Source organism: Mustelus asterias, chromosome 3, assembly GCF_964213995.1.
Source record: "Mustelus asterias chromosome 3, sMusAst1.hap1.1, whole genome shotgun sequence".
NCBI lineage: Eukaryota > Metazoa > Chordata > Chondrichthyes > Carcharhiniformes > Triakidae > Mustelus > Mustelus asterias.
Window position 1 is genome coordinate 108,944,718 of NC_135803.1, and position 15,663 is coordinate 108,960,380.

General features: G+C 41.1%; 1 protein-coding gene across 3 annotated transcripts in view; it reads left to right on the top strand.

Moving 5' to 3' along the window:
* The window catches only part of LOC144491523 (neural cell adhesion molecule L1-like protein), a 554,136-nt gene that overhangs the window by 157,030 nt on the left and 381,443 nt on the right, over nucleotides 1–15,663 (top strand). For all 3 annotated transcript variants that reach the window (XM_078209437.1, XM_078209436.1, XM_078209438.1), the window contains 2 exons: nucleotides 1,532–1,702; nucleotides 9,108–9,161. In XM_078209437.1, coding sequence (XP_078065563.1) covers nucleotides 1,532–1,702; nucleotides 9,108–9,161 — 225 coding nt within the window. The remainder of the gene's footprint in view (nucleotides 1–1,531; nucleotides 1,703–9,107; nucleotides 9,162–15,663) is intronic.

Consider the following 15,663-nt stretch of genomic DNA (forward strand, 5'->3'; position numbering starts at 1 on the left):
ACGTCATAACATTATAGTTATTTCAATGACAAGATTCTGGAAGCAACTGGTAACAATTAAGAACATGGGATTTAGGAGCAGGAGTAGACCACTCAGCCTTTGGAGCCTGCTCTGCTATTTGGTGAGATTATAGATTATATCATTTCAACTCCCCTTTCCTGTCCACTCCTCCATATACCTAAACTTCCTTGTCTATCAAAAATGTATCTAACTTGGTCTTTAATAGATTCAATAACCCAGCCTCCACTGCTTTCTGGGGAAGAGCATTCCTCAGACTAAATTAATGACCCTTTGAGAGAAAACATAATCTCCTCGTATCTGTCTTGAAATGGGGAGCTCTTACTTTGAAACTCTGCCCCCAACTTCTTACATCCCCACAACTTCAACATCCTCCTGGTGTTTACGCTCTTGAGTCCCTCCCAGGATCTGATGTGTTTCAAGATCACCCCTCATTTTTCTAACCTTCAATTCTGCCAAGCCCCAGTCTGTTCAACCTTTCTGCATAAAGTAAGCCCTTCATCCCAGGAATGAGTCGAGTGGACCTCCTTTGAACTGCTAATGCAGTTTTTTTAAAAAAACCCTACAGTGCAGAAGGAGGCCATTCGGCCCATCGAGTCTGCACCGACCACAATCCCACCCAGGCCCTACCCCCACATATTTTACCCGCTAATCCCTCTAACCTACGCATCTCAGGACTCTAAGGGGCAATTTTTAACCTGGCCAATCAACCTAACCCACACATCTTTGGACTGTGGGAGGAAACCGGAGCACCCGGAGGAAACCCACGCAGACACGAGGAGAATGTGCAAACTCCACACAGACAGTGACCCGAGCCGGGAATCGAACCCGGGACCCTGGAGCTGTGAAGCAGCAGTGCTAACCACTGTGTTACCGTGCCGCCCCTTATATAGTTATATATCTTTTTCAAATAAGTAGACCAAAACTGCACACAGTATTCCAGAAGTGGTCTCGTCAAGGCCCCAATACAGCTTCTGTAAAACAACTCAAGACAATTGAATACTGTGATTTTCTATTTGATTTAAAAAGACATTGGTTACCTACTTTTTTGATCTTGTCATCCATTGTATATAACAAGCAAATTGTGTTTAAACCAACATGCTCATTTGGAGCTTGGCTTCACCTAACATAATCATTGGAGTTCTTCAAAGTGTAGCTGTATGCCATGATGAGAGCGTACCAGAGGGATGAGCTTAATTGACCAAATGGCATTTATTGTTGTTGACTTTCTTTTAACTGTATAACTAGGCACCAGAATAAACAACGCTAGATTTGTATAAATATTGTGTTTTAGAAAATTAAACTTAACCACATCCATAAAAATGAGTTACTTTTCATGAATTTTGGTTGTAATTCATTGATATTATTTGTATAATTGTATGATCATTTATTGAGATGGAAGAAATAGGTATGTTATAAATTGTCGAAAGGAAGTTAGAAAATGTTGCACTTTGTTCACAAATCACTGTTTTCAGTAAAAATTATGATTTCATAGAAGTTCTTTATTTTTCAGAGATACAACGCATACAGCAGAGCAGCAGAGCTTCCCAGGGACTTAATGGAGATCTTTACTTTTCAAATGTTCAGTCCAGTGACAGCCGGAATGACTACCTTTGTTTTGCACATTTTTCCAGAACAAGAACAATTGCACAGAAAGAACCCATTAGTCTGATTGTTAAACCATGTAAGTTTACATTATTTTCGTAACTAAACATAAATAAATAACAATACATAGATCTATCATCTCAAAACCAAGTATAAGGATATAGCTGTGGTTATTAGGAAATGAACATTAACAAAAAAGTTACAAGGCGGAGATATCAGAAATGCCAACTTAGTCAAAGATAATTGTTAATAAAACATTGTGCTCTCCATGAGTTTTCATGCTATCGGTTCTTGATGTCTTGTAGAACTGCATACATTCTGTCTTGAATACATTATTTTCCTTCCATCTAGACCATTCATGAAACCAGTTGACACTTACATTCTATTGTATTTCTTGAACCTGCCCAACACTCAGCACATCTGCTCTCTTATTGAGTCATCCTGAAACTCCTTTTAGCACATGGCTATGAGAATGATTTTCAGTTGTTGAGAGTTATTTATTTTAGACTCAAATGGACTGATGTCTTAAGTGGGCATAAATGGTCCCTAGGACTACTTGGGGCAGGGATTGGAAATTACACTATTTCCACAATTATTTCCAGTCAGTTCTTCCAGACCTTTGAGATACAAAGGCAAGCTTTTAACATGCAAAAGGGTGACTTCACCATCATTATATTGCCTGTGCTTGTGTGTGCAATCTGTGTTTTTCTATGCAACCTATTGTCCAGCATACCTCTCCACAGTACCTTCTACGCGATAACTTCAGGACAACCATCACACACTAAAGAACTTATTGGCTCACTGGAATCACTTTTTCTTTGCTCTTGTGTCATTGGACCATCCTCTTCCTCCAAATGATCCCTGTGTAAAATCCCATCCACTGCATAATGACGAATGCTTTGATTGTCCCAGTTTTTAGACGGTTTTTAAAACTTCTACATTGCTTTTATCCAGTTGTTATCACTAATTTTAGGATAGGTAAGTACAGATTTTAGCCTCATCGCTATATATAACATATTTATTATATGTATGTGTGTGTATATATATGAGCAATAGAGATAACTTCTCCCTGCTGTGACTCCAGGATATTAGTCTTTTTAATTAACCCGGTAAAATTGTACGTTTGAAAGTTACTATTAAGAACACTGTGATCTCTCATCTTTAGCAAGTCAGCCAAAAATGCGGTAAAACTTGGGATTAACAAGCAGTGGAACTTTTTTGCTTCACCAAATGTCACTTCCAGAATATAAGTTTTATCTCTTGAAAAGAAAACATCCAAGCCATTAGTGGTTGCTTTTCCCCACCATAAGTGCTCTCTGCATCTCATTTATTCCCAGGTTCCCACTAAGCTGTACAGGTGCACAGCCCCCCAATAACCTAAAGGTAACACACACTGGAAGAAATGGGCTGTGCAGAACAATTGCTTTTTATTGGGAACATTGGTGAGGATTTCCTTTCATGCAATATATTCACCAATTTGCAACTCCGGCTATTTGAAAAAAATCAGGTAGCAGATGAAGGATTTTCTTCATGGGTTTTTTTTTCGTTGCCCTTAAAATGCAATAATTTCCCTCAATTCTGTAAAGCAGGATTCAATTGACTGAATTCTAAAGAACCAGATTGTTTTAATGGTTTGTTCACCTCAAAGTAACCAATCATTAGAATATAGCTTTTCTCTACATGTCTACTTAAACGCAGCTGGAGATCTCCGGCCCCCACACATAGATTACAAAAGAGCCTTTCCAGTCACATAGTGACGTGATCAACTTCATCCAAGAATGTTTTACACTTCCACCAGGGAACATTACACTAACCAGTATGTCTTGCTGCAGCCTGCAATTGCAACATGTCCAGCTTTGCATATGGAACAGTGTGACATGCGTCGTGTGCACTGTGAATAAACTAGAGATGTTTTCAGCATTTAGACCTTCTTTGTTCCTTCCTACCCGCTTCTACTCCAGGGACACAGAGAAGAGAATATCTTATCTGATACTCTCTCAATCTTTTATCTCACTCTTTGTCTGCATGTAAATGCTGGGCATCTTGAAACCAATTCTAATCCTTAGGGGAAAAAAGGGGCTGTCCATTTTAAAGGCATCTGCCGCTAGATATCATGCAGTTTATTGACCTGTTTCACTTGAGGACTGAGAATCATTACAACAAAAAATATTTGGTACAATTACATTTGATTTCTCTAATCTTTGAATCTGAAGTACTCAGTAAAGATTTCTCTTTCTTGATTTAACATACTTCCACCTTGAGGGGGGAGAAATCTCAGGATCTTCGATCTTTTTCTTCTTTTTCAGCCAAATAATTCTACAATTGATCAAAGTAGACTAAATCCAGTTGTCTAACATTGTACTTTTATTGCTGCATTAGCTTATAAGTCTTCATTCTAGATTTTCCGTTGGAGTCTTGTGCCCATTAATTTGCTGAAAATAAATTTTCCTTTTGTAGCCTTACGTTTTAGAATATGTTATCCTGTACTTTCCCTGTGCCCTGTATTGTTGCCTCCCTCATCAGCACAATTACCCTGCTGCTAAACGGACACCACAACAAAGGTTGTCATATCCTGCTTCTGCCAATAATTGGCATGAGAATTAACCTTAATTGCTGGAAATAAAAGTATTTCTCCTAATATTTCCATTGCATGATTGTAATGAAATTTCATATCTGTAAAATAATTATGTCCATCTTATCAACTCCCTGTTTTCTTCCGTTACCTTTCCATCCTGACAATACATTAACTTCTGCCCTCAAGCAAGTCTGTCCCTGGAGGGCTTGCGACTTGAAGTATTAATCTTCGACACCATGCACAATTGGTACATCTATTATCTCACAAATATGAAATGTGTTAGTCCAGGATAAGATGTGGCCTTTTCCATTTGGGTGGTAAATGTTTCTGCTGGCTGGCAGCTGCACGGAGGAAACTTCATCAAGAACGTTACAGAGAATCAGACTAATCAATACAGAAAACAATCTTGTTCAAACAATAAACCATTAGGTCAGCTATGTTCACTGGTTCAGTGAGCTTCATTTAAATCTGTAAAATTTAATTCCCTGCTGAAACTCTAACAAGTTCCTTCAGACTCTGTTCTCACTCAAGCTGTGTCAGTGCCCCCAAGTATCTGTCGCATATCCTGCTTCAAACATTTTCCTCTGTTGCAAGAGATACAGTGCTACAGTTCTGGCATGGCAGCCAGAGATGCAATTAGAATCCTCTTGAAATGCTGGGGAAAATATGGAGATCTTGGGTGATTTAATGCACCAAATATATTTAGAGGATTGCTGCTTGCTTTTCAAAACAGACATTTGGTGAGGAAACCAACCGTCTTTTCAGCTTTACATGGTGACTTGTTTTTTGAGGTCACATGGCTTCACTCCAATAATGTGATCATCTTTGTCAGAAATGCACTCTGTCATGGGGCAAAATCAAATGATCTGACTGTTCAGAAGTTGATTGGTTTAGTTTCCCAAGATACCTCTGCCATGTTTATTTGAAGCTCTTTATTGTCACCGCTGGTTGTTTTAGCAATTAGCACAATTTAGATAATCTGCATAATTATTTGCATTTCACTGATCACCATATGAGGCTTGCTATATTGCTCAGTAACAACGAGACTGGGAATATCAGTGGAGAGATCGGCCTCTATGTTTCTCTCTGTACAATGCACGTGTATTGCAGTGCGAAAATGAGGTCTCAAGTTCATAATCAGCTTCTTCACTTCTCATGCAGCATCATTTTCCAATAGAAAATCAGAAACATAATACAGGGTGACATTTTACCTGGAAAACAATGATGAGACCACCAGCGCTTACCTGATTTGTGCAAATTCCTGATGACCGCACGTGTACTTAAATATAAAAATCCAGAAGTTGCAAGTACTACTTGGTGCTAGAAATGTCGGTCAGTGGGGTTAAGTGCTACACTTGTGAGATGTGGGAGATCCGTGACGCTTCCAGCATCTCGGACGACCTCATCTGCAGGAAGTGCACCCATTTGCAGCTCCTTACAGACTGCATGGATAGATTGGAGCAGCAGTTGGATGCATTTAGGAGCATGAAGGTGGCGGAAAGCATCATAGACAGGAGCTTTAGAGATGTGGTCACACTCAAAGTGCGGGCAGATAGATGGGTGACTGCTAGAAGGGGCAGGCAGCCAGTGCAGGAATCCCCTGTGGTCGTCCCCCCCTCTAACAAGTATACAGTTTTGGATACTGTTGGGGTGATGGCCTATCAGGGGATAACAGCAGCAGCAGCCAGAGCAGTGGCACCACGGCTGGCTCTGTTGTTAAGCAGGAAGGGACAAAGAGGACTAGAGCATTGGCAATGGGGGACTCTATAGTTAAGGGTGCAAATAGGTGCTTCTGTGGATGTGAAAGAGACTCCAGGATGGTATATTGCCTCCCTGGTACCAGGGTCCAGGATGTCTCTGAATGGGCAGAAAGCATTCTGAAGAGAGAGGGTGAACAGCAAGTGGTTGTGGTACATATTGGTACTAACGACATAGGCAGGAAGAGTGATGAGGTCTTGCAGGAGCAGTTTAGGGAGTTAGGTAGAAAATTAAAAAGCAGGACCTCTAGGGTTGTAATCTCAGGATTACTCTCTGTGCCACGTGCCAGTGAGGCTAGAAATAGGAAGATAATACAGCTTAACGCGTGGCTAAACAGGGAGGGTTTCAGTTATGTGGACCATTTGGATCGCTTCCGGGGCAGGTGGGACCTGTATAAGAAGGACGGGTTGCATCTAAACTGGAAGGACATAAATATTCTGGCCGGGGGGGGGGGGGGGGGGGGGGGGTTGCTGCTGGCAAACCAAAGCAAAGGTGAATTAACTGAAGGGGAACCAGAGAGTAGGGCCAGTAAGACTCAGAGGAAGAGCAGGCAGGGTGTGGTTACTAATTAAAGAGGGTCAGGTGGACTGAAGTGCATTTGTTTCAATGTGAGAAGTGTAACAGGTAAGGCAGATGAACTTAGAGCTTGGATTAGTACTTGGAACTATGATGTTGTTGCTATTACAGAGACCTGGTTAATCGAAGGATGAGATTGGCAGCTTAACATTCCAGGATACAGATGTTTCAGGTGGGATAGAGAGGGATGTAAAAGGGGTGGGGGAGTTGCACTACTGGTTAAGGAGAATATCACAGCTGTACTGCGGGAGAACACCTCAGAGGACTCATACAGCGATGGGTGTTTACCATAGGCTGCCCAACAGCCAGCGGGAGATGGAGGAACAGATATGTAGACAGATTTTGGCAAGGTGTAAAAATAACAGGGTTGTTGTGGTGGGAGATTTTAACTTCCCCTATATTGACTGGTACTCAACAGTGCTAGGGGTGTGGATGGGGCAGAGTTTGTAAGGAGAATCCAGGAGGGCTTCTTGAAACAGTATGTAGATCGTCCAACTGGGGAAGGGGCCGTACTGGACCAGGTATTGGGGAATGAGCCCGGCCAGGTGGTCGACGTTTCAGTAGGAGAGCAGTTTGGGAACAGTGACCACAATTCAGTAAGCTTTAAGGTACTGATGGATAAAGATAAGTGTAGTCCTCAAGTGAAGGTGCTAAACTGGGGGAAGGCTAATTGCAACAATATTAGGCAGGAACTGAAGAATGTAGATTGAACTTCTGTGGTGCATAGATGTATAGAGTGTCGGATATTCATTCTGAAAATCACGCAAATTGGGGATTTAGGATTTTTTTGGAAGAATCCCGGCCAATATCTCAGTCTAGCGTCCAATTCAGTTGCATTCAACAATATAAATTTCCTGTACTGACATTGTAGATATGGGGTAAAATTGCCGTACAGCATTCCTGCCTAAAATCCTGGAATAAGTCTTAATTACCGCCAGACCGCCTTTCTAACACTGAATATTAACTTTTTCCAAGTTCAGAATCTCATCCCTCTGTCTTTAAATTAAACTGGGGATTTAAAAAATGAGTTGAAAAAAAAATCAGCCTCTTTTAGTTTATTCTTATTCAATCTTCCCTCAATTTTTGGCTTTCTGTACCTGATTTGACATTCAATTAGCTATTTGAATTTAAGTTCCCTGGTTCAACTTTAATCATATTTTGCAATTTGATGTTTAAAGGAGATACACAGTTACATGCTGTGTGTTCACATAGGCCCTGGATGCCCAGTATAGGGTGTCATGTCATTTGGATGTTCTGCTCACAGTAACTTGCACTGAAAAACCTACAGGAACTCTGGGTGCAAGTGCAGGTTGAATGAATGGTTGTTGTTGTTCATTCGCTGCAGAGATTCCTTCAGTTATTACTTGATTGATGCTGTTCTGCATTATTGAGAAGCCACAAAGGCTGATATTGGACCCTGCTGTTAGCTGTGAAACCTGCTATCCATTTTGGAGAGGCTTTGCAAGGCCTTCATGTAAGTTTGTTATTCTGCAAACACCCTTCCATTCACATTGACACCCTGATATCATTCTTCAAATGCTGTAGAGCCAAGGGTTGTCATTTACTTGGCCTCCACTTGGGAATACTCTTCACTTTCACTTTTTTCTTTGGTTTCCTTGTATGTTGTGCAGTGTTAAGTTTCCCACACCACATCAAAACTATCCATATCCCTCCATATGATAATTTGGGCTGTTCAGAGTGAAGATAAATGGTAATGGGGTGAATTTCAGCTATTTGCCCATTCCATTAAAGACTTTGGTGTTGACTCATTCTCTCCTTCTGCTGTTTCTACCCTGTTTAAAAATCCCTTGGAGGGAAAAATAATTTCATGCTAGCTGATGTTTCCTTACTCTTGTAATGGGTGAAAATGTTCAATTAATTTGAACCCTGCTGTAGGTCAGTATGCACAAGATCCTCTTGTGTTTTTCCTGCTGGTATTATTTTGCTTTCTGGTTGTAAAAGAGTGATTTTCAATGGGTTTAAATAGTTAAATTTATAGACAGTGCAATTATGAACCAGCCTTCCCAAGACATGATCTGGTACTGACCACAACGTGTAGAAATAGGTCCTTATTCTTTCTAGTTTTAGTTTTCCAAGCTGGAATGACTATAGACACGTGGCTTCTGTCTCAAGATTATTGAGGAGATAAAAATCAGTTCCCATTCCCACTTTTGATCACTATTCAGTGATCTCTTTGAAGCATAAGCTAAGGTTTAATGATAATATTCATCGCAACTTTGACATTCGTATGATTCTGCAGTTGCTGATATTCATTTGCTCAGTTTATAGGTAACGAAAGACCGAGCAATATGACAAGGATTGACATTGATGCAAACATTCTCTAGCCTAAGCCATTAGGAGAGACACATTTGAAATGTTGATAACCAAGATTTATTTTACAAAGTCTGCCTTTACAATGAGCTTTATATGTCTGTAGTCATGCATGTTGTGTGTACAAATCATTTTTCTGTTAATCATTTTTATTCCCTACTTAAGTTTTTAATATATTAAAATTACTGTTTTTTCTGTTACCTTTTGTTTTTATTTTTTGTTAATATTGTTTTATTTGTTCCAGTTGTTCTTCCCAATGACACAGAGTCACCTGGCAGTGACATTGATTTGTCCGCTGGTGAGTTCTATTAAATATTGAGTGAGGCCGCTTGAACACTACTTCTAATAACTGCATACTAACAGCTGCTTATACTTCCAGCTTTGTACACTGTGCATTAAATGTTATGACTATATCCGTCACTGAGAATTCAGAACTCGCCATCAGGAATAATGTCATCCATCTGGCTTTGAAACTTTGATTTAAGCTAGGTTTAACACAAAATCAGGCATACTCAAAACATAGAGGCAGTACAAGTAATGCCTGTTGAATTATAAATCTGGAAAATAGACTGTGATGGTGCCATTCCAGGGTGTTTTTTTTTTTACTACAACTGTTCTACATTCTGTGCGTTCCCAATTTATTGTCCCACTTTATAATAATTTTCCATAATGGTTATGGACGGTCCTCCTTTTTTTAATTCTTGCCTTATTGACATTTATCAATATATTCAGAAAGCGTACCAACTATGTTTTGGTAACAGAGTAGCTCTTTAATGCAGCACACTAACTCCTTCTGTACCACATTGGACCAAGAACACGGAATCTCAGCAACGTTCACAAGGCATTGCTAAATATTTCATGAATGTGCCTCTCCGATTCCTGTGTTCTCCATCATTTAATCGCCAATATAAATAGTTTCCAATGACCTCATCTTCTTCTGAGAAATTAATATAATAGCAAATGGCAAGTAGGTTTTCATAAACGTTTTAAACAAAGATTACAAAGATACTTGCAATCTATTTGGTGACTTTGTTCAGCTGCTAGTCCAAACTAACCTGGGATAATATTCCATTATATAATGTATTCCCAATTATTCATCACTTGATGTATAATTGTAGTACTTGAGAATTTAGTTGAGAATAGTAATAATTGAGAATGACCAGAATAATAACTTTTTTGTCTAACCACTCTTATCACTTGACTGATTTAACCAAGTATGTTAATAACATTTATTGTCATTGGTGATAGGATGTTCTCCCAATAACATGCACCATTTTTGTATTGTCACTAAGTTTGGTTGATGTTTTATGTTTTTTTGTGCGTGAAATATCTTACAAAAATATTTAACTTTAGGCTGCTAACAAGTAAAGCCCTTAACTGTTAAAAATGCAAAAATAGAATGTTATCTTAAATATTCAACACAAATACCATCTGTCTGTGAGTGTCTCTGCTATCCATGTTGAAAGTTATACATCTCATTCCTAGAATTTAACATCTTTTTGCAGGAGATAACACATTTTGTGTTTAAGATTCTGCATAGCCTAGGGAATGCTTTAAACAGAATTAGAATAATTACAATCCCTGAGTGTGCATGTAAGATGCTTTCGTATGAGCATGTATAGCCTTCGGCTCAGAAACGATGCTTGCATTTGCCAGGGTCTTACACAAGGAACAGTAGAGGGGAGAAGCGAGTTACATTCTTACATTTTTTAACTTGTTCATCCAGTAACTAGCGTGTTTCTTGTGTAGATCTGAGTATTTTTAGAGAGCCATAGAACATTACAGCACAGAAACAGGCTCTTTGGCCCTTCTTGGCTGTGCCGAATCATTTTTCTGCCTAGTCGCACTGACCTGCACCTGGACCATATCCCTCCACACCCCTCTCATCCATGTACCTGTCCAAGTTTTTCTTAAATGTTAAAAGTGAGCCCGCATTCACCACTTCATCTGGCAGCTCATTCCACACTCCCACCACTCTCTGTGTGAAGAAGCCACCCCTAATATTCCCTTTAAACTTTTCCCCCTTCACCCTTAACCCATGTCCTCTAGTTTTTTTCTCCCCGAGCCTCAGTGGAAAAAGCCTGCTTGCATTCACTCTATCTATACCCATCATTTTATACACCTCTATCAAATCTCCCTTCATTCTTCTACGCTCCAGGGAATAAAGTCCTAACCTATTCAACCTTTCTCTGTAACTCAGTTTCTCAAGTCCTGGCAACATCCTTGTAAACCTTCTCTGCACTCTTTCAACCTTATTAATATCCTTCCTGTAATTAGGTGACCAAACTGCACACAATACTCTAAATTCGGCCTCACCAATGTCTTATACAACCTCACCATAACATTCCAACTCTTATACTCAATACTTTGATTTATAAAGGCCAATGTACCAAAAGCACTCTTTACGACCCTATCTACATGAGTTTTGTCCAGGTTTAAGGACATTAGGATTGATTTTACAGCTTGCTGTCAACATATTTGAAGGCGGCGGGCAGTGAGGAGGTTTGCAAAATTAAACAGGTCTGCCCACCATCATTCTGTCTCCCATGTTACTGTAGGCCAGGAAAATGCCAGGCAGCCTGCCTGCCCTTGGGCCTATCAAAATCCTTAAGTGGTAAATGAATGGCCACTTAACGGCATTGTTCTGCCTCCATCCTATATTACATGCCGCAGGGGAAGGCGGAGGCAAGGGAGGCAGCCTGGTAGCTTTCACTCAACAGGCTGCAGCCAGGCAGGAAGGTTGGGTCCCTAAGAGCCAGCCACCCACTCTCTCCCCTCCCCAGCCACCTCGCTGCCAGGCAAGTCTGTTTCAAAATCCCTGAACTTGCTGGTGCTTCCTCTTTCGGGCCTGCCTGTAATCCCAGCAGTGGCCACTACTTTATTCATGGTGCTGCTGGAATGGGACTGGATGGAGGCCAAGGTCCCAATTTAAATCTTGCTGCAGGCCACCTGGGTTTCAGGGAGGTGTGCTGCTGACGAACGTTACAGTCGGGGAGGCAAAAGACCAAGTTGCTCTGTCAAATTCAGCCCATTGTGTAATTTGGTGTAACATTGCAATTTGTTTTGATGTCAACACATTGAATGAAAAAGAAACATCTGTTCACCAAATTCACTGTCTTTGTGGTAGTTTTAATAACATAATGATATTTCTGGGGTTTTTTTATGCATTATTCTGAACCTTCAGAAATGATCTTGTAATAGGTAAAACATTTTTAAATTAGCATAGTCTTGCAGCTATTCTGTTAAGCAATCATGCCAACATGCATGCAAGCATAATGATGCTCAGCACACCTGCTGTTCACATTCACCATCTCTCTAAATAACAGCTTTTAAAATATTCAAAGGCAAAGTCAATTTACAGGAATACTCTAACTTCCAGTAAATTGATGTTATCATTAATGATTGTCTGGTACAAAAATTAGGAACAACACAAACACTTTATTTTTAAAAAGCCATCCCACAATGCAGCTAAATATTGCTGTGCAGTGTCAGATTATTGTGTCATTGTGAAACACTGTCTTAGAATGTGAAATATTAGTGGTGAAGTACTACTGACTCAATATTTTCTTTGCCCTTGTAAACTATTTGCATTGTGAACAGTGCACGATAAGGTTAATTTTCTTAGCCGTTGTTTTTATCTATTTTAATCAAACATCCATTATAACATGAGTAAAAAATCTAAAGAACCACGGGGGCGATTCTCCCCAAAAATGTCGAATTCGGTAAAAACGGGAGTAAATCCTGCTGGTCTTTTCAGTGTGATTTTCAAAATGAATCTCCCACACTCTGTGCACTGCAGAGAGCACTAGCATGAATTTCACAAAACAAAATCAGTGAGCGAAGCCTGTTTCCGCTGGAGAGGCCGGCAGCATAGCGCTGAGCGGGCCACTGGGCATGCGCAATCTGCCAGCGCCGAGATCAGCGCATGCGCAGTGGTCCCGCACTGCCAGCCTCCGATCGCTGGCCAGCCCCACAAGCCCACAACGTTGTCTCTCTGACCCCCCCCCCCCCCCACCCTCCCCCCCCCATGGCCCAATAACTAGACCTCCAAGCATGTCCGGGCCAGTCTCGACACCCCTCCCCCCCTTACCCTCAGCCCACCTTGATTCCCCCCCCCCCGCCCCCAACGCCCTGCGCGGCAGTCCTGATCCCCCAAGCCCGCTAATCAGATGTAAATTACATTGAAATGAACATTTAAATAATTTAAGCAGCTCCACGCAGATGCTAAAGCAGCGCAGCAGGCTGGGAAATCACCCCCACATCTTTGTTATTGCTGAAAAGAGAGACATGTCACTGACATTTTTCATCTTGCACTCATCAAAACAAATGCAAAATGCCAAATTTCAAATGATTATAACAATTTATACGATAGGAGAAAAGGGTGATGATTGGCTAGTCAACTCTGATTGACTAAGGTGTTGCCATGGAGAAATCAATGGTGAACTATAGCCTTCTCAAGCTCCCCACTAATTCAAAAAAATGCAAGGCGTGAACATATTCCTTTTGTTTTCAGAAAACGGGTCCCTGCTAATGAATGTCTATTGCTTCCAGCAAGTGTATATGAGCCACATTGTGAACTTGACTGATTATCTTTCATTTTTTGACTCTCAAAGTAACTTGATTTATTGAAATTCCTTTGAACAAAATGCTTGACTCACAGAAGAGCAAGGACGTTGTTGGCAGTGACTGTGAAGTCACCATGGCAAATTTTTTAATGTCTGGCTCCTTCCGTTCCTGGAGCTGGAGATATCGGTAACATCTCCCAGTTTGCCATCCACTGTTGTTCAGGGAAGTTCACTGAGGCTTTTTAGTAATTGAGAGCTTGATGCAGATCAAGTGAATGGCTTCGCTTAGATTGCAGGCTTTGCCTCGACAGAGGGCGTGCACATGTTACTTTGCGCAGGCAGCGTGGCAACTCTGCCCAACACAAGAACCGAAAAGGATTGGACACTCTCAACATCCAGGTTGTGTGTTTCCCAAAGCATTGGTGGCATGTAAAAGGGATAATTAGACATGGGGATACCATTATCTTTGGTTCAGCCCTGCCTTAGCAATGGGCACCTCAGTAGTGAGTAGTACTGACCTCTCCTTAGAGGTTCAGACCAATCAGAGCTGTATCTGTCCCACTCTGATTAGCTCCAGCTGCTTCCAGTTGTGTAGTGCCTCATCCTGCAAGCAGAGGGAAGTGAGAGTTGTGTAATTTATTTGGGAAATATAAGTGTCCAAGTTGAAAATAATTGTACAAGCTGTCACTTATGCATGTGTGGGACACAGTGGGTGCGATTTTACCCCAAAAATCAATGTGCCAACGGGTGGGAAAATGGGAGATCTTCCCGCCCGTCTTTTGGGCATACTTATAGAGTCATAGAGGTTTACAACATGGAATCAGGCCCCTTGGCCCAATTTGTCCATGCCGCCCTTTTTTTTCAAAAACCCCTAAGGTAATCCCAATTGTGCGCATTTGGCCCATATCCCTCCACACCCATCGTACCCATGTAACTATCTAAATGCTTTTTAAAAGATAAAATTGTACCCGCCTCTACTACTACCTCTGGCAGCTTGTTCCAGACACTCACCACCCTCTGTGTGAAAAAATTGCCCTTCTGGACACTTTTGTATTTCTCCCCTCTCACCTTAAACCTATGCCCTCTAGTTTTAGACTCCCCTACCTTTGGGAAAAGATATTGACTATCTACCTTGTCTATGCCCCTCATTATTTTATAGACCTCTATAAGGTCACCCCTCAGCCTCATACGCTCCAGAGAAAAAAGTCCCAGTCTATGCAGCCTCTCCTTATAACTTAATCCATCAAGTCCCGGTAGCATCCGAGTAAATCTTTTCTGCACTCTTTCTAGTTTAATAATATCCTTTCTATAATAGGGTGACCAGAATTGCACACAGTATTCCAAGTGTGGCCTTACCAATGTCTTGTACAACTTCAACAAGACATCCCAACTCCTGAATTCAATGTTCTGATCGATGAAACCAAGCATGCCGAATGCCTTCTTCACCACTCTGTCCACCTGTGACTCCACTTTCAAGGAACTATGAATATGTACCCCTAGATCTCTTTGTTCTGTAACTCTCCCCAATGCCCTACCATTAACTGAGTAAGTCCTGCCCTGGTTCAATCTACCAAAATGCATCACCTCACATTTGTCTAAATTAAACTCCATCTGCCATTCGTCAGCCCACTGGCCCAATTGATCAAGATCCCGTTGCAATTGGAGATAACTTTCTTCACTGTCCACTATGCCACCAATCTTGGTGTCATCTGCAAACTTGCTAACCATGCCCCCTATATTCTCATCCAAATCTTTAATATAAATGACAAATAACAGTGGACCCAGCACTGATCCCTGAGGCACAGGCCTCCAGTTTGAAAAACAACTCTCTACAACCACCCTGTGGCTTCTGTCAAGAAGCCAATTTTGCATCCATTTAGATACCTCACTCTGGATCCCGTGAGATTTAACTTTATGCAACAACCTACCATGCGGTACCTTATCAAAGGCCTCGCTAAAGTCCATGTAGACAACATCAACTGCACTGCCCTTATCTACCTTCTTGGTTGCCCCTTCAAAAAACTCAATTAAATTTGTGAGACACGATTTTCCACTCACAAAGCCATACTGACTGTCCCTAATCAGTCCTTGCATCTCTAAATGCCTGTAGATCCTGTCTCAAAATACCTTCCAACAATTTACCCACCACAGATGTGAGGCTCACAGATGTGAGGTTTTTTCCAAAACCGAAAGTAGGCTCAGGAGAAGCCTGGGAAGGTTTTTGGAGGGTTTAAA